Genomic DNA, 24,247 nt, shown 5'->3' with positions numbered 1-24,247 from the left:
TAAAATAGTGACTTATATTCATCTAATTGTGTTACATTTAACATTGTAAAATACAACAATAATTCAGTTTAATTTTTATTAAATTCCTGGATGGGATTCATTCCAACATTGTCACTTTCATTTCTATTTCACTACTCTTGGTGTGTGCTCAATACAAGCATCTTTATTACATATCCAATATCCATATCAGACTATTCTGCTAGTACAGAGCAACATCCACCTACCAATTTTGGCTGACATTACTCACAAGAGTCACCCCTCCTTACATAATAATTCTATACAATTAGTTTTTGATGATAAAGGATATTTTTTTACATATTAAATTACTTAAAAGGTGGTTGATACGAGATAAATCAAATTCAAGTTATTAAAAATTAAATACTTTTTTCATCAGTTATGTAAGACACTTTTTGTTCACAATTAATTTAATAAACATTAAACAAAATATAATTTCCAATTATTAAATATATTAATATAATTATATAATATACTTGATATCCATACTTTAGTGCAACAAAGCATTACAAATGTATTGGGCAGTTTTAAGATTTTCTAGTGTGTGTGTGTGTGTGTGTGTGTGTTGGACTAACCTCACAAGTATTTTATTTTATTTATTTAATTTTTTTTTAGTACTCCAATGGCTAACACAACCAGTGCTGCTGAACATACATGTGGGTTAATTATGGCCCTCAGCAGGTAAGATATTTAATATTTAAAAAGAAATTTACTTTACATATAATTTTAAAAATATTCAATAATTAAGATAAATATTAAGAATTAATTTTAATTGAAAATAAGTTAAATTTTTTTTAAATTTATTTTTTGTGGGATTAAAACATTTCCTTATTACATTAATGATGAAACAAAAAACCTCTTAAATGAGCCCAGATCACTGAATTCACTTGTTCTTATTGATCTTTGTATCAGTAGCCTTTTAAAATCAAATAAAGAGATTTGAGTGTTTTTATATAAGCACAATAAGATTTGCAGAATTGTTTATCCAAGTCCTACTATATTTACAGTGTGTCAGAGATAAATTTGACACTTTTCTGAAAGGAAAGAAGGTTTCATATCTTGGCAGATAATTGATGTTTTCTTAAAATTCCAAGCGCATCTCTTAGAATCTTTGACTAAATATAGCTCATTCAAAGTAGTTGCACTGATCTTCCACCACAGCATCCAGGTAGAATCTGAACTTGGAGGATGCTGCTTTCAGTTTCCTTTATGATCCTGGCAATCGGCTTGATTTTTGTGTTGCAGATGGTCTGGGTTAGGGTTTTTGACACATTTGACACTTTTTTTTTTTTTTATGGAAAAGAAAGAAAAACAAACAATTTTTTTACCAATAATTGATCTATTCTCATAATTCAAAGTGCATTTCTTGTAGGAGTTCTTGTCACATACAACTCCCTCAAAGAACCAGAGTCAAGTTTCCACTGTTTTTCAGCTGGGCACTGAACCTAGAGTATGTGACCCTTACAGTATCTTTCAAGATGTGCCTGAATACCAGTTTGATTCTGGAAATCAGCTTGTCATTGGTGTTGCAGATAGTATGGTGGTGTATTTTTCAATAGTTTATGGAATTGCAATCATGCAATTTGGAGAGGGGAGGGTCTGAAGTTGTGGAAGTTCTTGGAAAACCACTTCTGGATTTTCCCAAAAGTGTGACATAATGTTTAGTGTTCCTGCTCCACTCTTCACCTAGCACTTAACAGTGAACAATAATTCCATATAGCCATCTAAATTGAATCCATTCATTTTCAAAAACATGAAATAGCATGATGGGGTTTTGCTGGAAATGCATCCCAAAACCATTGCAATTTGAAGGAACTCGGACTTCATGACATGTGGGACTTCATGACATGTGGGACTTCATGACATGTGGGACTTCATGACATGTAGGCTAGTAACCTGTTGTTTACCAGTTTTGTACAACTGGCAAAAGTTTTAATCTAAGAAGCAAAATTTCTGGCTCAACTAGGTGTTTGACCTTATTGAGGAGTTTCTTGGCTTTTGTAAAGTGGTTTTCTTGAATCTGGGGGAGTAGTTAAGGAGTTGCAAAGAAACTCATTAAATATTTTTTTATAGTTGTCACTCCGATGTTTATTACTCACAACTTTTTTTAACTCTACTCTTTTTCACCTAAACAAGGCATATTGTTGCTTGGAACATAAATGGCTACTATTTGGGAACATATCTAACAGGTGACTGGGGAGTTGAGCAGGGAGATATCTGTTCATATTACATTTAAACTTTTGAATGTTAGTACAGTTCAGGGAAGCAGGAAACAAGGAAGGAATTCCAAAGTCTAACAGTCTGAGCAAAGAAACTATTAGAGTAGAAGGCTTTCTGGTATCTAGGGATCTTAATAGTTAAGGGGTAAGATTTTGCTGCTAGATGGGTAGCTTGGGGATATGTATATCGAGGGAGCACAAGTGTTATGAGTGTTCAATTGTCATACTGAACATTTTCTTTCAATATTCTGGTGCTTTCCAGTTGTCCATTTCCAGCTCTCAAACCCATTAATAGTACAAAGAAACAGCTATTTGTTGTACTTTACTATTAAATATATCAAATGTTTCTTAAATGAAGATATAAAAAGAATTATGGAATTTGTTGCTAGCATCTTGTATAGATACTTATAGTGCAATGTAATATGTATGTATGAACACTTGGTTTATACTAATTCAGTTTGTGTGAGAAATGCCAGAATGATATGATGGATTTATCACGGTTCTAGTTCCTTGCTATTTAGAGTGAAGGTGCTAAGACTAGAATCACCTTTGCATTGCAACAGCTTGTGGTGGTATTTTTTTTTTTTTTTTTTTTTTTTTTTTACATAGGCGTCACCACATTATCAAGGCCCAGAGGCCACTCAAGGATAAGGGTTAAAGAGTGTACAGTAGAAATGGTATGGATGAATATAAGTAAACGCGTCTCAGTTGAGGATAACCAATGAAAAGAATTGACAGTCCAGCAACAGCAATGGAACACATACATCAAGTCTGTTGCCAAGGTCACTGGAAAGATGGTGGGATCCGTCTACCACTCCAGAAGATATCTCACTACTGATGCAATTCTCTATCTATATAAAAGCCAAGTACGTCCAAGGATGGAATACTGCTGCAATATCTGGGCAGGAGCTGCTAAAAACAGCCTATCCTGCCTTGACAGAGTACAAAATAGACTTTGTGGCTTAATGGGGGATACCCTTTTCTCTACCCTGCAACCTCTCTCCCACAGAAGAGACGTTGCGAGCCTATCCTTGTTTTATCGTTATTTCTATGGCAGGTGCTCGTCTGAACTCCAATCTCTGGTCCCCCCTCACCAATCTTTCACGAAAAACACCTGTCTAGCTGAATCCACTGTGAAAAATTTCCCCCACTCTATATCTGTGCCTAAATCAAAACGCGGATTCCATGAACAAAGCTTCTTTCTTAGAACTGCATGCCTGTGGAACTCTGCTCCGTCTGCCTGCTTCCCACCTGACTACAACCTGGATGTCTTCAAATCCAACGTTAACAAATTCCTACTGAACCGCCCCCTTAAGTAAACACTTCATTAAATCTCCACACTAACGTACTGTACTTGCAATAACCCTTATCCCTGAGTGGCTTCCGGGCCTTGATAAGTGGTGACCATCGTGTAAAAAAACCCCCAAAAAAACAACATAATTTATAGAAGTTTATGGAGAAAATTACTTTGTATCACCATGGTCAACAAGCAACTCTCATCTGCTGTAAAGACCTACTAATCCATAAAGAATAACATGTATCATTTATATTATCTATACTATAGTATTATTTATTATTTATATTATTTATCCTATCTATATTGCATGTCACCTGTATTGCAAAATTATATTCCAGAAAAAAAGCATCTCAACCATTTTTATTTAAAAACTTAAAAAATATAGGTGAATTTTTATATTTTTTCCATAAGCGTCTTACAAATGTTTCATTATACATATAGCCAATGCTTTCATCACAAAAGTCATCAGACAGATAAATATTATAGTAATACATAAGTGGATGGAATAAAGAAAAAAAGTTGCTTCAAGGAAGGAAAAAACAAATTCCACAAATTTACTAAGAAATATTTGAGGAAAAATATTTCCACAAAAAAGCAAATGCATTCAATCGTATGAGGTAAAACATTCCTCAACGCCATGTTGAATTTTTTATTTATATTATATTTATAATGATGCCTATTATATTATATATAATGATGCCTGAATAATTGGTACACTCACTTAACCTGGTGATTATTTTAGATTAAAAGTACTCTTCACTCTATGAAGTGGGTTATGAGAATTGGTCATCTATATAAGCAATAATATTTAATTCAGTTGTGTGGATAAGCACAAGGTACTTTTAACACAATAGCCTTAAAAGCAACTATGAGTTTTCCCTCTTATTAGTGTTTTTTTATTTTTTTTTTATTCATTACAAGCCAGGCATAATGCCACCAAGACGTATTGTCATTAGGTGTCAGATTTACAAGGTGGAACGATAAAGTTGTCGCCCTAAAGAAAACAACACTAAAGCTTTATTTTAAAACTTTTATTGAAAAAATCAATTCAGGTAACTTGATTATGTAGTAGAGCTAACATCTATTCAAGGTAGCCGCCTTCCGCCTCAATCACAGATTTGATACGGGACCGGAACTGGGAGCGGCCACCCGATTGCACCAGGGGGTCACCACACTCTTCAGCACATCCAAGTAGATTAAAAAAATGTGAGGTGGTATGATGTGGGCCTCACTTGAAACCACACGAATAACCATGGCCAGAACTTTGTTTCCATCAGCCTGGGCATGTCCCTGTTATTTGTGGCAATTTAACGATACATTTTGAGGGTGCTGGCAATAGTTGTGTTGTCATAACTTGGATTGGTAGAGAGCAAGAGTTGTACAGTGGCACATCTTAAATCACTCTCATTGAACGTTGTCACTTTCAGACATGATAGAAGGCTCCTATCGCTCTTGGAATTTGAACACAACTCGTCAACCAGTAGATGGTCTGCAACAGAAAAGAAAATCAGTTTTCATCAAATGAAAATTGAATCCTATAGTCTTTTCTAGGGCAACAATTTTATTGTTCCACTTTGTATAATGAGCATTCTAAGTGGGGAGTTGTGCAGCAATGTGTGTTCATATTACATTTACCATACTTCCTGTTGGTGTAGTTAGGAGCAGGAAGAGAATTCCAAAGGCAAGCAGTCTGAGGAAAGAAACTATTACAGTAGAAGGCTTTCTGGCATTTGGGGATATCTGCGGTGAAGAGGTGGGATTTTTCTGCTAATCAAGTTTGTTGGGGAGTATTTACATGAAGATGAACACAAGTGCAGTAAGTTCATTGAAGTACATTCCATGAAAGTACTTTTAAAACCAGCAGAGGAGTGCAACATTGTGGCAATGAAGCTGGAGCTTGGTCAGCAGAGCAAGACCTATTAGATTTCTTTGTATACTGTCCGTGAGAGTGTAGTGGTTGGTACACCAGCTGAGATGTTGCAGAAATACATGAAGGAAAATAATGGCTTTATAGAGATATCGGATACTAGAATGTGTTTTCTAGCCTGGTAGAGAAAGCCCATCTTTTTGCAGTAGATTTGACATAATCTAAGACATTCTGGTTAGGTACAAAATAGTCAAATACTATTCCATTGACTTACTCCAGTAGCAGTGCCTCAAGTAATCAGCCATAAGCCCGCCCTCTATAGAGGTAATGCCTAGGTGAATATATCTCCAAAGCATACATCATTCCAACAAAATAAAGACCTGTTGACCAACAAGGAGATTCTTATTTTCCAGATTTGTATCAAGGACATATCTTAAGCTAGTATGAACACGGCTGATGAGTCATTCTGGATTAAAGTGGGTCATGCATTTCGTATGGAAACGCTTTACAAATTTATTGTCAGATTTTTATTATGAAATATTTTAAATGAAAGAGGTGAACGCATTGTTAGATAATTCTATATACAAATTTACTTAATAATTTTTTTTTCTTTTTGTGCATGAGTGACTTAATATTGAAAAGTTAATTGTTCTTTTGTTTGTAAAGTAGAAAAGTTTATGTATGTATGTATGTATGTATAGTCCAAAAAAGAGTTGTCAATCTAATCGGCCCCACTTTATCAACTAAGCTCCAGCTCCTACCTTATCACCGCAATGTTGCATCACTGTGCCTGTTTTACAAATATTTTAATGGAATGTGTTCTGATGAACTCGTTTAACTTGTACCCCCTCAATGTACATATCCCCGACAAACCCATTTAGCAATAAGATCTCACCCCTTCACTGTTGTCCCTAAATGCCAGAAAGCTTTCTATTCTAATAGTTTCTTCTCTCGAACAGACTTTGGAATTCCCTTCCTGCTGTCTGCTTCCCTGGCTTTACTGATATGCAGAAGTTTAAATGTAACATAAACAAATATCTTGTTAATCTTAGACATGGTCCCAAATAGTAGCCCCTTACGTTCAAGTGGCGATATACTTTGTAAGGGGTGAACATGAGTAAAAAAAAAAAAAAAAAAAAAAAATGTGTGTGTGTATGAAATATTGGGAGAAATAATAATATAGATGATATAAGTCATAGTTTAAAGTTGTATATGTGCAAGTTTGAATATCCCATGTCGATGTATCTGAGCAGGGTTACACTTCTCAAATAAGGGGCATACGTCTGTGTGTCTAATTAAAACTTAAGAACAAAACACTCACAAAGTTTCTTTTCTTGATTGGCATTGCTCCAGATGAATAATATATAAAATTAAGGGAATTATCATATATTCTTTTACCCTAAACTGATGCAGATTTTGTCAAAGGAGGTCGTTTTTCAGCCAGATTATGTAAGGGGAGTAACTCTGATTTTTAATCAAAGAATTACTTCTCTTATGCTGACTTCTATACAAAGGAGTTTGTATGTCCAGGGAGACGAATGGACTGTCCGGAGAAGAAGGGGTAGGGAAAGGGAAAGTGAGTTTTAATAGAAATTAAAGACTTTTGTCCCGAATGTTTGGTGGCCCTGCTAAGTCATTACTTTTAGTATTTATATTCAGTCGCAATTCATTATTTTGGGTAGGAATTCTAACTTGTTTTTACGTAAAACATTTTATTGTTTTCATTCACCCAAAATAACAAAGCATTTTGCCACTGAAGTATAAGAGCCAGATTTATAGGGAGAAAACTGGATGGGGATTTTGATAGCAAGATGTTTGTTCATGTTACATTTAAACTTCTACACGTCATTTACGGTGGCAAACAGAAGGCCTTGAAAATATCCAGCACTACCACCCTACCTTTTAAACTTATATAGTGTGTTGATATACAGGGTGACCAAAAAAAAAAAACGGCCCCCAACTCTAATTAGGCCCAGTTTCTTAGTGTTTTGTCGAAATAAAATGAAACTTTGGTCATAAATAGTTTATTATATTCAAAACATCACATCAAAACACTAGGGTCTTTGGCCTTCTTTTCTCCATTTTACAGCATATGTTCTAGATATACTTTCTCTGTTTTTTGTTCTTATTGGGTCACCCTGTATATGTTCATAGATGACCATTAGGATATCGGCAGTAAAACAAGATGACCTAACTCTATACTCTTGGTCAGAAAAGTTTAACATTTTCAGTTTGCTGACCTATTGCTAGATAGTTTAATGGTTTAAAGATTTCAGGAGATAATTTTGTGGAAAGAGGAGTGTCAACAGATAATCTGAATGATGAACTTCTTAAAGGGTCATTTTTGTGGATTATTTAAATTTTTTTTGTTTGTAACTTGCTAAGGCATCAACCTCAGAAACTATTGGATTGTCTCTGTCTGTAAAAGAATTTATTTCCACAATAACAGGATCTGACCCACATGCATTGCTGGCACTGAGGATTTCTATGATATCCAAGATGTAGGAAGGTGAGGTGATTAGATCAACTAGAACAGTCTGTAGTGGAAAATTGCTGAGGGAGTGGTTTGTAAAGTCCAAGGTGGACTTTTGGGCAAACCATTCAGTTTATTGTTATGGAAGTGACTTCATGGTGGTTGCATAGTGGGGGGAATTGTCACTTGTCCATTTGTCTGAATAGGTGTTTCGGAAAGAATGAAGAAAGAAAAATGGTCAATGTTCTGTTTGTCACGTGATAAGCAAATGAGATGCTCTGGTTAGGAATAAAAAGGTCTCAGTTGAACATTGGTGTTAAATTTTTGACAGCAGAACCAAGAGTACACTTGAGTGTTACTTTTCCTACAATTGAGTTGCAGCTCATAAAGAGTTAAGGTAAAAATGTTGCCAGAAAAAAAAATGGTATGTTTGGATAAATAAGGAAAAAAAAGGATGCCTGTGGTACCGAGGATTTCTATGATATCCAAGATGTAGGAAGGTGAGATGATTAAATCAACTAGGACAATCTGTAGTGGAAAATTGCAGGGAGTGGTTTGTAAGCTCCAAGGTGGAGTTTTGAGCAGGGAAAAAAATTCAGTTTGTCGTTATGGAATGACTGACTAGAGAAACAAACCTAGAAACGGACTATCAAGCCTTTATGTGCTTTAGACTAAACATACAACACAACATTAGTTACTTTTATTTTCTCTACCGCTCTCCCTCGACCCAGGACTGCACCATAATAAAGTCTCTGACAGCATAGACACAGCACTCTCCCTCAACACTAGTGCACAAGTACATGTATTTGGTGACTTTAATGTTCACCACAAAAACTGGCTTGGATTCTCTACTCACACAGATGCAGCAGGCAGCACAACACAGTTTTGTTATATCTCACTCCCTATCACAAATGGTTACGTTTCCAACCCGTTTCCCTGACCAGCAAGAACATGCATCACTTCTAGATCTGTTTCTGACTACAGTTCCTGAGGATTGTACAACAAATGCTGACAGCCCACTCGGAAATGCTGACCATGCAATGTTAATGGTAGAAATCGCCCTAAACTCTAGACCCAAAACTGAAGAGCCAGTGCTCAAAACAACAAGCACTAACTGGGAAGCCATCAGAGATATTATCAGAGATGCCCCATAGGAAAATACTTTTTCTCTTCCTGCTGAACAGTACGCAAATGAGACCACTGAATGGTTCAAAACAGCAATGGAATCACATATTCCCATGCAGAAATTTTATAGCAAGCCCCACTCTCCCCAATGGTTTATTTCGACTATATAGAAGCTAGAAGTAACGTTAAGAAATAGCGACAGTTAAGAGGGAATTTACTGAAACCACTAAAAAACGCATCGAAGCACAAAAATTAGGAAATCGTGACTTCTGGAAAATCTACAACAGTGTAGTAAATAATGGGCAATCAACAATTCCTCCGCTAACCAACAATCACGAGGTTGTTTGCTTAGCAACCGACAAGGCTAATATGCTTGCCAGCCGGTTGCCTCGAACTCCACACTGGACCCTTTCAACCACCCCCTGCCTGACTTTCCTTTGCAGACAGACGCCACGCTAGACAATCTAAAAATCACCCCTGCTCAGGTACACGCTATCATAAAAAACCTTGACACTTCAAAAGCATGTGGACCTGATCTCATCCCAGCTGTGCTATTAAAGTGCTCAGCCGAAGTAGCTCCAGTTCTCTCCAAACTCTACAACAAATGCCTTAATGAATCATGCTTTCCGAGCTGTTGGAAAACTGCTTCTGTGGTACCAGTATTCAAGAATTCTGGCGAAAGAACTGACCCATCAAATTATCACCCCATTAGCCTCCTCCCACTTTTCGCCAAAATATTTGAGACCATAATTAACTATGCTCTAGTCCGGCACCTTACAGATGCTAAACTTCTGACTGACAAACAATATGGATTTAGACAAGCCTGTTCCACAGCTGACATCCTCACTGTAATCTCTGAACGTATATACCATTCACTGGACAAAGCGAGGGAGGGCAGAGCGCTAGCTCTAGATATATCTAAGGCTTTTGACAGAGTATGGCACAAGGGTCTCCTCAGGAAAATTAAATCATACGGTATCACTGGTAGAATATTTAACATAATTAAATCCTTCTTAGATAAGAGAAAAATCCAGGTTGTTCTCGACGGTCGTACATCTAAACAGTGTGATATAAATGCGGGAGTGCCTCAGGGGTCTATCCTTGGACCTCTATTGTTCCTAATATTTATTAATGACCTCCCCGACAAAACTGCCTCTGAGATGGGTATATATGCTGATGACACCACACTCTATAACAGGCATGACAGGAAAACAAATGAGCACATATCTAAAGAAATGGCAAAAACACTAGAGGATGACCTCCAATCTGTAGTGGAATGGGGACATAAATGGATGGTCACATTGAATGCTGCCAAGACTAAACTGGTTTCCTTCAATAATTACAAGAAACCTTCTCTGCCACCAATAGCAATGGCCAGTGACTCTCTGTCTGAGAGTACAACTTTCAAACTGCTTGGCCTAACGTTCACAGGAAACATGAGTTGGAACAATTATATTGAAAACATTGCCAGGGCCGCTGCGAAAAAGGTAGGCTCTCTCTACCGTGCTAGAAAACTACTGACACCTGAAAGTATCCTGTACCTCTATAAGGCCACCATTCGCCCATGTATGGAGTATTGTTGTCACATTTGGGCTGGTGCATCTGCTGCTAGTCTCTCGCTCCTAGACAAGGTTCAAAAGAGAGTCGCCAATCTGATAGGCCCTGAACTGGCATCTAAGCTTCAGTCTGTCCCATCGACGAAATGTTGCATCCCTCTGCCTGTTCTACAAGTATTTTAATGGTGAATGCTCTGACGAACTGCAGACACTTGTGCCCCCATGACGTAGACACCCTCGACAAATGCGACAGGCAGCTAAATCCCACCCCAACACAGTAGAGATCCCTAGATGTAAAAGATCTTTCTACTCCAGTAGTTTCTTTCCCAGAACCGCTAGACTCTGGAATTCCATTCCAGATCCCTGCTTTGCTAACTGTAATGACATGCAGAAGTTCAAGTGTAACGTGAACTGACATCTTGCTGCCCAAATCCCAACATAGTGCCCCAGTAGTTGTTGCCCCTGATAGTAGCCCCCTACACCAAAGTGGCAATGTGCCTTGTTTGGGGTGAAAATGTAATAAAAAAAAAACAAAAAACTTCATGGTGATTGCATAGTCAGGATTGTCGCTTGTCAATTTCTTCTGAATAGGTGTTTCCATTGGTGAAATTATTGCAAGTAACATCCATACCATGTATACTGACTGGAAAACTATGTAAATCAGAAGGTGGTTGGGGCAAGAATAATGTAAGCAAGATAGAAAAAGTAATACAAAAACAACTTCCTTTTTTCATTTTTTAAATAAAATAGACTAGTGCAATGAAAATGAAAGCCTACTATTAAAAGTATCCGCCACCTTCACCTGGAATAAAATGTCCTCTTCAGCCTAGTATTTGGTTGATTAATCAGACTTGGAAAAATCCAAACTTCTGGGAACATCAAAATCAGAAAAATTTAGGCCTAATTTTTGATTCCAAAACCGTTTTTTTTTTCTTTAAGAAAAATTAAAATTTATAGATCATGTTATTAAATGATTTAGTTTGGAATAGGTGCACCATTCATTGGATGAGCCAGTGTGTTGACCATGCTGATAGGATCTTACTTGGTCTTGGAATATGTGGTCTGAAATGTTACCGAAGACAAGATATTAAAAATTAGTACAAACCTGTTCTGGGGCAGCCAGAAAGAATGAAGAAAGAACAAATAATGGCCACTGTTCTCTTTATATGGCTACGAGTTTGTCAAGTTTGTCACGTGATATGCAAATGAGATGCTCTGGTTAGGAATAAAAAAAAAATAAAAAAAAGCCAGAGTTTTGAGAGACTGGGAAGTTTAGATTTGGGTGTTTAAGAAGCAAGTTTTGTGAGCAGTGAGTTGCATTTTGAAGTTTAGACAGTGTCAAACGTTGGTGTTGAATATTTGACAGCAAAGCAACAAGTGGTGGAGCTGAATTTATTGACATCAGAACCAAAAATATGACAAGTAACACTTGAGTGCTTTAATTTACAGATCATAAAGAGTTAAGGTAAAAATATTGCCAGAAAAAAAATGGCATGTTTGGATAAAAAGGGATGTCTGTGAAAAATATAGATGAAAATATTACAATAAGTTTACCAAAATTTTGGATACAATAAATAAAACTTTAAGAGGTTTGTCTAATTGAAAAAAGAAATTATCTGTTTTAAAGTAGGTGAATACTCTCCACTAAATCGATTCTCTCAAAAACGATCAAATGCTACTTATGCGATTTTAGAATCAGAATCTGTAATTGTATCAAAATCAAGAATTTAGAACAAAATCACTAATTGTTTTGAAATTGGGGTAGGGGTGGATACTGGAATCGTTCCATCACTACTTCAGACAGGATGAGAATTGTGTTCTGCTTTTTTTTTCTCTCTGATTTGATGTTATCCAGTTATTTATTCAAATCCTGAATATGTGAAAAAACGCCTGTGACATGCTGGTAAATCAAGAGATACTCGCCTAGACACACTGCTAAGTTTTAAAAATTAATATAATTGAAAAATTTAAGATTTAAAATAAAATAAAAAAAAATAAAAAAAATCTTACATTGAAAAAACTTGATTTTAAATTATTTCAGGAAAGTTTGCCTTTGATGTGGCTCACTGGTTGGTGCAGACTTGTCTGAATTTTAAATAAAAAATATGATTTATGAAATTTATTTAAAATTGTACATTTTTTAGGTTTTGATTTTTTTTTTTTTTTTTTTTTTTTTTTCACCAAATTAATTTTCAATCTCGTTATGTTAATCCCTGCTTGGTCCCATTGTGCATTTTATTAGATTGAATGTTCATGCTGATTTTCTTTTTAATTTATATTTATTTTTTTATAGAAACATTCCCCAAGCAGCTAAGTCCATGTCTGAAGGTCGTTGGGACCGGAAGAAATACATTGGCAGTGAATTAAGTGGTAAAACTCTTGGAATTCTTGGTTTAGGAAGAATCGGCAGAGAAGTGGCAACTCGTATGCAAGCTTTTGGAATGAAGGTTAGTAGTTTTTATTGATTAAATACTTTTTCAAACGTTTCCACTTCATGTATTGTTAATTAAAACATTTTTGTTTCTAGCCACAAACTAGTTCGTAATACTGTGATGCTCGCTCTAAGATTCTTTTATTAAATGCAAAAGTTTGGATTGATAGAAAAATGTTTGAAAATTGTTTACATGGTGAAGAGAGGCTTGGAAATATTTTAATTCTCTGGCTTTACACAACTCATTAGACCATCTTAAAATGGCTGATTTAAAAATCCTATAGATTATCCAAAGTTCAAAGATTTAACCCCTCCTTATTTTTAGGAAAAGATAAATGTGAGCCCATCACCCCTTAGAACAATTTGCCACGTTTCATACTTCTAGATTGAATAGCTTAAAAGTACAGGGTTTTAAAACAATTTTTAATTAAAGTGTTTTGGTGCTTCCTACACTATTTTTTGTAGTCGATAAATGGAGTTTTCAAATTAAAAAAAAAAAAACAATGGTTTCAACCGATTTTTTTTTTTTTTTGTCAATTCTAATAAGTTACAATGGTAGCTTCCAAATTATGCAGTTGGAATTACCTGAATATTACTGAATTATTAAAACAAAACAACTTTATTCGTGTTATCAGGTGAAAAATTGCCGCCATCTTGTTTGAATCAAAATGAAAAAATTACCTCCCTTTTGAACTTTCCTGTGTTTTACGATTGTTTTCTTCAAATTCTATTTTTTATTTTCTCTAATAAATAATTTTCTACCTTATCAATTTTTGTAATTTTTTTATATAATCGTCTTAAAAATATGAGGAATACGTAGATACCATTGTTTTCATGTGAAATTCAGTATTACGATTTACGAAATCTCGTCCCAATAGTGTAGAAGCACCAAAATTTTTTTTAAGGCAAATTCTTTTTCCTTTTCTATCTTAACCAATAATTCATGCATTTTTAAAATTCCAAGTGCGATTTTTAGGATCTTTTACCAAATAATGCCCATTCAAAGAGTCCATCCTTAGATTCTGTGACGGCATCCAGGTAGAACTGGTAGTATACCACCTTCAGTCTCCTCCGTGAGCATCTGTTTGATCCTAGTAACCAGCTCATCATTCTTGTAATACATGTAATAGTCTGCAGAGTTGCAAGTTTTAAAAATTTAATAATTTTGTTATTCTTAAATAAGTAAGATAATAAGCATTAAGGAATAATTTGAACTGAAAATAAGTTACTTTTCTTTTAAGTTTTTATTTTTTTATTTATTTTTTCAATTTTTATTTTAGATTGGAACATTTCTTTATTACTTTACTGATGAAAAGGAAAAAAAACCCTCTTCAATTAGCACAGATCACTAATAAAATTTACTCGATTTTACTGACCTTTGTGTCAATAGACTTTTAAAATGAAATAAAAGGATTTTAGTGTTATTGTATAAAGATTAACAGGATTGTTTATCCAATTCCTATGAACAAATCTACACCTGGAACAAATCTGGAATCGTATATTTACAAGGTGTTTAAGTGAAATTTGACCCTTTTAGAGAAAAAGAAAGAAAAAATGTTATTCCTAGGTCAATAATTGATCTATTCTCAAAATTCAAAAGACATCTCTTAAAGAATGTTTTGCTGAATATAGTTCAAAGAAGCTGCTTTGAGCCTCCATCATGATTTTCAAGCAAGAAATGAAACTGGAGCTTACAACTGTCCTTTGAGAGATACTTAAAGATCAATTTGATCCTGGCATGATGATTCTTGATGTTGCAAATGATACATTTAGTCTTTCTCAACTATGCTCCACACATAATAGTCCATGTTTAAAAAGGAAGTGTCCTCTATAGTATCAGACCTGACAGAATGGTTAATTGTAGGCATAGACCAATTCATACCATCTAAAAAATTCCAACAAAAACCTAACAGCCAGCCACGATTCTCCCCAGAATGTGCTGCTGCTATCGCGCACAGAAATAACTTTTTCCATAGCTACCAACGTAATAGATGCACTGAGACTAAAACTGCTTTCAGGACTGCCAGCAACCACTGTAAAAGAGTAATAAAAAATGCAAGAGAGCTATATGCCCAGTCTGTTAAATCCAAGGTAGCTGATCAGCGGCTTGGTTCCCACCAGTTTTGGCAAATAACAAATAGGATCCTGAACAGAAGTGTGCGTTCTATCCCAACTATCATCAATGGACCTGAGGTCATCTCATCAGCATCAGACAAGGCCAGACTATTTGCCAAGAACTTTGCAGCTAATTCTACCCTATGCGACGAAGGCCATCAACTCCCCATATTTCCTCCTATAACACAGAACAAGCTAGGTAACATACAAATATCCGTGCATGAGGTCGCCAAGCTAATCAAGAACCTTGATTCCAGTAAAGCAACTGGCCCTGATGGCATCCCAATTATAGTGTTAAAAAAGCTTCCAGAACTCGCTCCCATACTTACGAAACTATTTAAGCGCTGCCTTAAGGAGAAGTGCTTTCCGACTCCCTGGAAGACCTCATCAGTTTGCCCTGTATTTGAGAATTCAGGTGATAAGTCATCTCCCTCTCAGAACAGACCAATAAGTCTCCTGTGTGTTATGAGTAAGTTGCTGGAATCCATATTAAATACAGAAATAGTTAACCACCTCAGCAGGAACAACCTTCTTAGTGACACACAATATGGTTTCTGCTCTGCAAGATCTACCGCAGATGTGCTGACAGTTATATCCCACAGGATTAGTGAATCTCTTGACAAAGGCTTCCTTTCTAGGGCAATTGCTCTTGACATATCAAAGGCCTTCAACAAGGTATGGCATAAGGGTCTACTTCACAAGATTTCCAGCTACGGTATAACTGGAAATGTTTTCTCAATCATTAAATCATTTCTCTCCGATAGGCTCATAAGAGTAGTGGTAGATGGACAAAAATCAGAGGCCTGCAATATAAATGCTGGAGTCCCTCAGGGGTCAATCCTGGGCCCAACTCTCTTCCTGATCTACATCAATGACCTCCCTAAACACATACTTAAATCATTTGTTGACATCTATGCTGATGACATGACCATCTACGGCAACACATCAAAGGCTGTAAATGACAAAGTTCTCTCTGATTCTCTCTCCTCTGATCTCGAGCGCATGGTTCAGTGGGGGAAGACGTGGCTGGTTAACTTTAATGCATCCAAAACCAAACTCCTATCCTTACATCATCAACGCTCTGATCCCCATCTGGCATCAATTGAAATGGATGGCTCTCGTCTGGGTGAGGCCCTGTGTTTTGACAAGCTTCTGGGTTTTACCTTTACTCCTGATCTGAAATGGAACACGTACATCAAGTCTGTTGCCAAGGTCGCTGGAAAGATGGTGGGATCCTTCTACCGCTCCAGAAGATATCTCACTACTGATGCAATTCTCTATCTATATAAAAGCCAAGTACGTCCAAGGATGGAATACTATTGCCATATCTGGGCAGGAGCTGCTAAAAACAGCCTATCCTGCCTTGACAGAGTACAAAATAGACTTCGTGGCTTAGTGAGGGATGCCCTTTTCTCTACCCTGCAACCTCTCTCCCACAGAAGAGACGTTGCGAGCCTATCCTTGTTTTATCGTTATTTCCATGGCAGGTGCTCATCTGAACTCCAATCTCTGATTCCTCCTCGCCAATCTTTCACAAAAAACACCCGTCTAGCTGAATCCACTGTGAAAAATTTCCCCCACTCTTTATCTGTGCCTAAATCAAAGCGTAGATTCCATGAACAAAGCTTCTTTCTTAGAACTGCACGCCTGTGGAACTCTGTTCCATCTGCCTGCTTCCCACCTGACTAAAACTTGGATGTGTTCAAGTCCAACGTTAACAAATTCCTAATGAACCGCCCCCTTAAGTAAACACTTCATCAAATCTCCACATTAACGTAATGTACTTGCAATAACCCTTATCCCCGAGTGGCTTCCGGGCTTTGGTAAGTGGTGATGACTGTGTAAAAAAAAAAAAAAAAATGAGATGGTAATTGGGCAAGTGGTGATATACGACAGATATTGGGGTTGTTGATTCCTTTTATGATTGTAAGCATACTATCCCTCAGAACAATCTGCCTAGTTAAGAGGTCTTTACTTGCAAGTTTCATATTCTTTGATTGAATAGCTGAAACATATAGCAAATACAAATATGTGCAAGTCTCTTACGTTGTGATACAAATGTATATTAATATAAGAATGCTATGACTTCTTTTAATCAAGAGTTTGAATTGGCTTCTATACCGAATTCTTAATTGAATTCAAACTTTTTGTACAATGATTTGTCAGGACAACCTGAGGATGGTTTACCTTATAAGTAAACTCTGACCAAATATTCAAAATAACATGAATAAGATTCTCATGTAAATTAGTGTCACAATTGTTTGGTTCTATTTATTTTATTTATTTTTTTTTTTTTTGTTTTTTTTTTGTTTTTTCAGTCTGATTCGGTTTCGTTTTGTTACTACTTTTTCACCCCAAACAAGACACAGTGCCACTTGCATGTAAGTGGCTATTATTTAGGACAAAATTTGCAGGGAAACAATGTAAGGAGTTGTGCAATAAGATGTTTATTCGCATTTCACTTGAACTTCTGCATGTTGGTATAATCAGGGGCCCAGGAGGGAATTCCAAAGTCTAGCAGTTCGAGGGAAGGAACTATTCAAGTAGAAGGCTTTTTGACATCTAGGAATCTGTGTAGGGGTGGGATTTTGCTGCTTGTCAGGTTTATTGTGGGTATTTATGTTGAGGTGGTAAAAGGACTTGGAGTTGTCTGAGCATATTCCATTAAAATACTTGTAAAATAGGCACAGGGATGCCATGTTTCTTTGATGGAAGTGTCACAATTGTTTGGTGTCATTCATGGTGATAAAACATTGTCTTCAAATTTATCAATTAAAAGAAAACTCTTCTGGTATCAAAGAAGCTGTGTTTCCAATGCATTGGAGGAACTTCCTAGCTTCTGTCTCTTTACATGGTGTACTGATTCTCTTTCATAACTAAACCTTTTACAATATTTGATTTCTATTGCTTTTCTTGTCAAAACTTTAATATGTAAAAATGTAATGCTTGACTAAAGAAGTTTTAACAAATTTACATATCATGAAATCTTACTGAATCTTACAGAACTTTTATATTGCAATAAGCAAATGTTTGAAATTCTTTTTTACAGACAATTGGATATGATCCAATCGTTTCTGAGGCTGATGCTCTGGCGAGTAAAATCACAAAGATGACTCTTGAAGAAGTTTATCATCAATCGGATTATCTCTCTGTTCATACTCCTCTTCTTCCACAAACAAAGCGTGAGTTAATCTTGCATACTCTCTCCCCCTCTCTCATGTGTGTGTGTCTGTGTTTTATAGTGTACTGCTTTACCAGAAATAAGCAATAATTTATTGTTCATTTCCAAAAGTTATAGGGTTTTACTGGCAACAATTTTGTACAATTGTTTTAGTGCATAGCTGGTATTTAATTATAATTCTTAATTATAAAAAAAAAAACAAATAAGCTGCCCAGCTGGTATAATTATAATTAAGAACCATTATATATTTAAATACCAGCTATAGGCCGAAACAATTGTACACAAGTGTTGCCAATAAAACCCTAAATGTGTCTATTCATGGTAAAGCAGTACACTGTACAAAAAAAAATATTTATAACTCTAGTATTGCACTCTTGAGCTGTCTAAAAGAACTTTTTTATTTGCTTATACATTTGCATACTATTCAAATGAGTAAAAAGTATATATAGAAACGTGTGTGGGTGTGTGTATATGTGTGTGTGCGCGCATGTGTGTATATTTGACTTAATCATTTTTAAAATAAAGAGTATACACAAAGGTATTATAGTTGATTACACCTGCTTCAAGATGATGTTCATTTTAAGTCTTACAATGAAATATAAAGATGAAAAATCAACCTCTCTGAATCTGAACAGTCAACCAAAAATGTTAGATCATACAAAGATTGGCATCCTTTCTAAGTATGACAAATAATGAAAAAAAAAAAGAAAATTGTTATATATAAAGGATGTTCAAGACAAATTAGATACTTTTTGGAAAGGAAAGAAAACGTCATATCTTAATCAATGTCCGCTTTTACCTACAGCCTATTTCTTACAGAAGTGACCTTACTAGTCCTTTTCTACTCTATAATTTTCATGGTAGCTGCTTGACTGAGCTTCAATTGAATTTGATGAGAGATTGTCATGAATTTTATGCAGTGCATTCAAATGACTAGAGTATAGGTAACGTTTATAAATTACTAGCTGGCAGCCCGGCATTGCCTAGTCATACAATACGCTTAAACATGATATTTTAATTTATGCAGATTGCGTATGTATTATAGAATCAATCCTTTTTGCCTGGTGGACTAATTCACAAAAATTAATGATAATGTTAATAAAATTCCACCTGCGTTTGTTTACAATATCATGTCAACTGATATTTGGACTTGACGATGAATGCTCTGGAAAAGTCGCTTCTGATTAGTATTTAGTTTTAAAAATATGCAAATGAAGAAATTATTTGCAGTCATTTTAAATAGTACCTCTTTTTTTATTGTAGATTGAATAAAAAAAAATTAAAATAAAATGATGAGGTACACTTGGGTGAACAACGGGTCATTTAATCTGCAGTCAAATGTTTTTGAGAAGAAATGATTTGCTGAAATTTTATCTCCATTATCAGTGTAACGTAAACTATTCCTTTGTGAAAATTATTCTTTTTTTTTATCTATAAGAGAAAAACTATTTTTAAGATCACATTTTTTTCAATTTTTTATACTTATTGGATAAATTTCTATTCAAGACCAATATAAGAACGCTACCAAACATAAAAATTAATTTGGATGAAATTTGCAAAAGATAGGCTCGGCCATTTTGGAATCTGAGATCTCTCAACCCATGCAATGTTTTAGTTATTTTGTTTTTTATACATGGTAAATAATTTTAGTTTGAATACAAATAAGCATCAGCTCCATTTATAGAATGCCGTGCGGTCATGGTATGAAGCTCAAAAGTTTGAGAGTTATGTTAGATGAAAGCATTTTATTCTCTTGAAATATTTGAATTATTTGGAAACTAGAATCTAATTGGAACCAGAAACCTATGAATCGGAGATTCATATTCAATATTGTTTTTTATGTTTCAGATATGATCAATGAGAAAAGCTTGAATATTTGTCGGAAAGGAGTAAAAGTGGTCAATTGTGCCCGTGGAGGAATTATTGATGAATCTAGCCTTTTGGCAGCATTGGAGTCTGGTCAGTGTGGTGGAGCAGCACTTGATGTTTTTGAAGAGGTTTGTTGCTGAAGAATTTACAATTGTTTTAGTCTCTTATATCTTTACTTCTGATACTAAACAATAAATACTTCAAAAAGAAAAGTAGTTTGCTTTAAAAATTGCTGGTAAGTATGTAGGTGTTTATGAAGGCTGATAGCAATGCAGAAAAAATGGAATGGTGAAAGAAAGTATGAAAAAAAAAATATGTTGAAAACGATACTTTTGGTTACAAATCTTCCCAAAATCTATTTTTCAAAGATCTTTTATGTATGAAATGAATAAATATGGGACTTGCTGCTAAATATTAAAATATCTGAGATGGTGTAACATGTTTTGATAATTTATTTTCACAAAAAATCTAGAATTGGAGCCATCAAGCAGAGTGAAGAATTTAAGATGCCCCTCCCCCCCCCCTTTGGAGACATAAGTCTTACAAATAACAGGAATGAAGTCCGGAAATAAAATACTATAAACAGACTTGGCCATGGAAGTGTATCTCATTAAAATTATCTCATTATCTCATTAAAATTGCATCTAATAACATTAAAGCATGCTACGAACCAAAGGAGCATCAGACCTACCAGAATTTCTGTGATGACGAATCATGGGTCAACATGAAGGTGATCTTAGTCAACGCAGAATAGCAGGAAATCTTTCAATACCCCTTTTTACTGTTACTAGTGATTTTGACTTCACAAAAGAAGACAAAGAGTACACAAAACCTCATCCAGGTTGGCTTCGGCCCTCTGAAAGAACCTTACGTCTTGTGAAAAGAAATGTTGAATAGGATCCTATGCAAAGCCTCTGACATTGCAGCACAAGTTGGTGTCAGTCCCAGAACAGCTGTCAGGTATCTTAGTTGGACTTCTATGGTAGAGCTGTGATAAGGAAATATGTTCGTCCTGCCAATATCAAGTGCAGAAAGAATTAAGCTCGTGAGCTAGAGACCTATGACCTCTTGGGCCAGTGTCATTTTCTCTGAGCCACAATTTGCATTATTTCCTGACAGTGGAAGTTTATAGGTATGGAGCCTCCCTCAGCAAGAGTTTGACTTAAAAAGACTGCAACCAATACCGAAACATAGGAGTTTCTCGGTTATAGTATGGGGTGTAATTTGGAGTGATGGTCACTCAGACCTGGTGGAGTGCGAAGGAAGTATCAATTTTGCTAAATATGTTTCAATATAACCTTCTGTTATATTTTCAAGTGGTAAAATGAACCAAGTTAACTCCCTATTTATGGAAGATGGAGCTCCTTGTCACTCTAGCAGAGTGACACAAAATTTGTTGAGCCAAAATGGGATTAATAAACTTCCTTGGCCAAGTCAGTCCCTGAATATGAACCCAATTGAAAATCTTTGGAGCATATAAGACTGGAACCTTTTCAAAAAGAAAATTAAGCCATCCTTTAAGCTTCAACTTTTAGCATTATTGTGTCAGACATAGCAAGAATTTCCTCAAGATGATATTTGTCAATTGATCAATGGCATGCCTAGAAGGGTCCTAGCACTAAAAACTGCTAAGTGAATGTCAACCAAGTGTTAGATATTAAATTTGTGACTTTATTTTTGATTATGTTCTATAAATTATGTTTATTAAAATAAACTGTTCCTATGAGTGTCTATTCTTTTGTCATGTCTGTGTATAATATGCTTTTATCTTAATATTTATATTAATTGAATTATTGTTGTTTAGTATAATTATAATAATTTGTGAAAGATCTTTTGAAAAATAGATTTTTTTGAAGATTCATAACAAAAATAACAGCTTTGAGTGTTTTGTACATACTTTACCTATTTCATTTCTCCTGCATTGCTATCAGCCTTTAACTGATTAGCACATCTAAGATCAGATTGAAAAATTTAAATTGCTCATATTTTAGTAATTTTTCACTCGAAATTAAAATGTTTGACATATCTGACTTTCAAGTTTAGCAAATCATAACTTGATAATTGAATATTTACCTACATACGAGGGACGTTCCAAAAGTAATGCCTCCTTTTTTTTTATTCACTGGAAATGGATCATAGGGAATTGCATTGCTATGATGACTGAACCTGTGCATTCATGACTTGAAAGTTTCATCTCTCTGTTACAGATATTGACAGTGTGAGACTTTAAGAAAGAAACCCTGTCATGGATGTGTGTCAGAAGCAGAGATGCATCATTGAACTCTTTCATGCAGAAAAAATTGAGTCTATCAACTTTCACCAATGCCTGTTGAATGTTTATGAAGACGACTTAGTTGATGTCAGCAATTAGGAGATAGGTTTATTGATTTCAGAGTGGCGACAGATGTGAGCGACAAAGTGCACTCCAGACTTTTACAACTGAGGCATAAAAAAAAGCTGGCAAAAATGCATTGAGAATAGTGGTTACTATGTAGAAAAATAAATTCTGAAGCACGAACGGTTGCTCATCTTAATGGTACTACCCCTGTCTTCATAGCTCTTCAACATTTTAGTTTTTGAGTTTAAAAATATGGGGACTTACTTTTGGATGATCCTTGTGCAGCAGAAATATTTTTTGCATTTTAACATGCGACCTTCCCAGTTGTGCTCATGCAGTTTCTGAGCAATCATTAATTTGTATGGGTGGAACTGCATATCAGTGTGTACAATTCTTCTGACTGTTCAGACAATCCAAAGGCCAAAGCACGTTTGCGAGCTGAACGTGTGGGAGACTGAGTAACAGTCTCAGTTTGAATATTGTTTGGTGTTCAAGCGCTCCGAGGCCTTCCAGGTAGTTTTCTTTTAAGTGCCGAACCTGTAGCTATGAAAGCTGCAACTCATAACTGTATTGATTTTCTATCTAGAACAGCATCATGCCGTCCTAACTTGTAATGAACTCGAAATCTCTGTTGCAGTTACAAATTCATCATACTTAAAAAAAACATTTCTATAATAAAAGCACTGTGCATCAGTTCGAACCATACTGATTGATGAGGTTACCTGAAAAAAAAAATGTCAAATTATTAGTTAAATGAAAACGTCATTGGCGCTTGCATAAGTTCATTACTCATAGCAACATATAGTTGAAAGTTTAAAATGTAGGAGGTATTTCTGCTGCACCCTGTACAAGCATTTGTATTATAAACATCTGTACATACGATTACTCCTGCCATAGTAATGCAAATAATTAACAATCTTCTACAAGTACAAATTTTGAAATGTAGGCACATCTTGTGTGTACTAATTTAAAAGATAAGGTTTGATGACTTTTTTGTGTATATAATATTGCATGTAAGTTGATTGTTTTATTCTCTTATTAATCACCTATGTTTGTTGTACAAAATTCAAAAGAAAGGTACAATTTTCTTAAAATTTATATAATAATGCTTAGACAATTTCATGCTCTTTTGTATGCTTTTTTTTTTTTTAAGATTGGATAGCCCAAGATGCAATGCAACAAAAACTATTTTAAAAATTTAATCTGGTCTTATGTGAAACTAAAATACACTTTTTTGGCTGGGATCAAAGTGTAGTATCTGTTTTGTCAAAAGATGGTGCGATAATGTCATGGAATTTGGGTTTGCACTGGACGATCATAGAATGGAAATAAGTCACAGTCCTACAAATGTCTTGGAGATACAACCTCATAAGCAAAGAGGTGTTCAATCATGCCAGACATCCATAGAATAGAAATATTAAGCATCATTGGCAAAACTCAGATAAGAGTATACATTTTGTTCATTAGGATTAAGCCAGCCCCAACTACAAAGTGTTTTAGGTGATCCACGAAGCATAACTTCATGTCGCATACACTTCAGATGTCACCATTTGCTGTGGCACACGTGTTTGTGACATGCAGCTTTAGGAAGGCATCTTGCAGTAGGTTACCTACTCGCCAGACAAGTTTATTTAGGGTTGTATCTCCCTCAGCGAATTAAAGGCACCCCCAAATACCAACCTGAAAATTTCTATCATTCAGCGTGGTACATACAAATGGTCACTCATCTGATACTGGCAGCAATATACAACAGATGAAAGA

At 35.4% G+C, this 24,247-nt stretch overlaps 1 protein-coding gene across 1 annotated transcript in view; it reads left to right on the top strand.

Moving 5' to 3' along the window:
• The window catches only part of LOC145292155 (D-3-phosphoglycerate dehydrogenase-like), a 99,310-nt gene that overhangs the window by 52,826 nt on the left and 22,237 nt on the right, over positions 1-24,247 (top strand). The window contains exons 3-6 of the mRNA XM_080138295.1: positions 631-696; positions 12,846-12,999; positions 18,148-18,280; positions 20,128-20,276. Of these exons, the coding sequence (XP_079994421.1) occupies positions 631-696; positions 12,846-12,999; positions 18,148-18,280; positions 20,128-20,276 (502 nt within the window). The remainder of the gene's footprint in view (positions 1-630; positions 697-12,845; positions 13,000-18,147; positions 18,281-20,127; positions 20,277-24,247) is intronic.

Source organism: Euprymna scolopes, chromosome 13 (assembly GCF_053919585.1).
Source record: "Euprymna scolopes isolate OS-2025 chromosome 13, ASM5391958v1, whole genome shotgun sequence".
NCBI lineage: Eukaryota > Metazoa > Mollusca > Cephalopoda > Sepiida > Sepiolidae > Euprymna > Euprymna scolopes.
The sequence above is the reverse complement of the archived record's forward strand: the minus strand, read 5'-3'. Positions and strand labels throughout refer to the sequence as shown.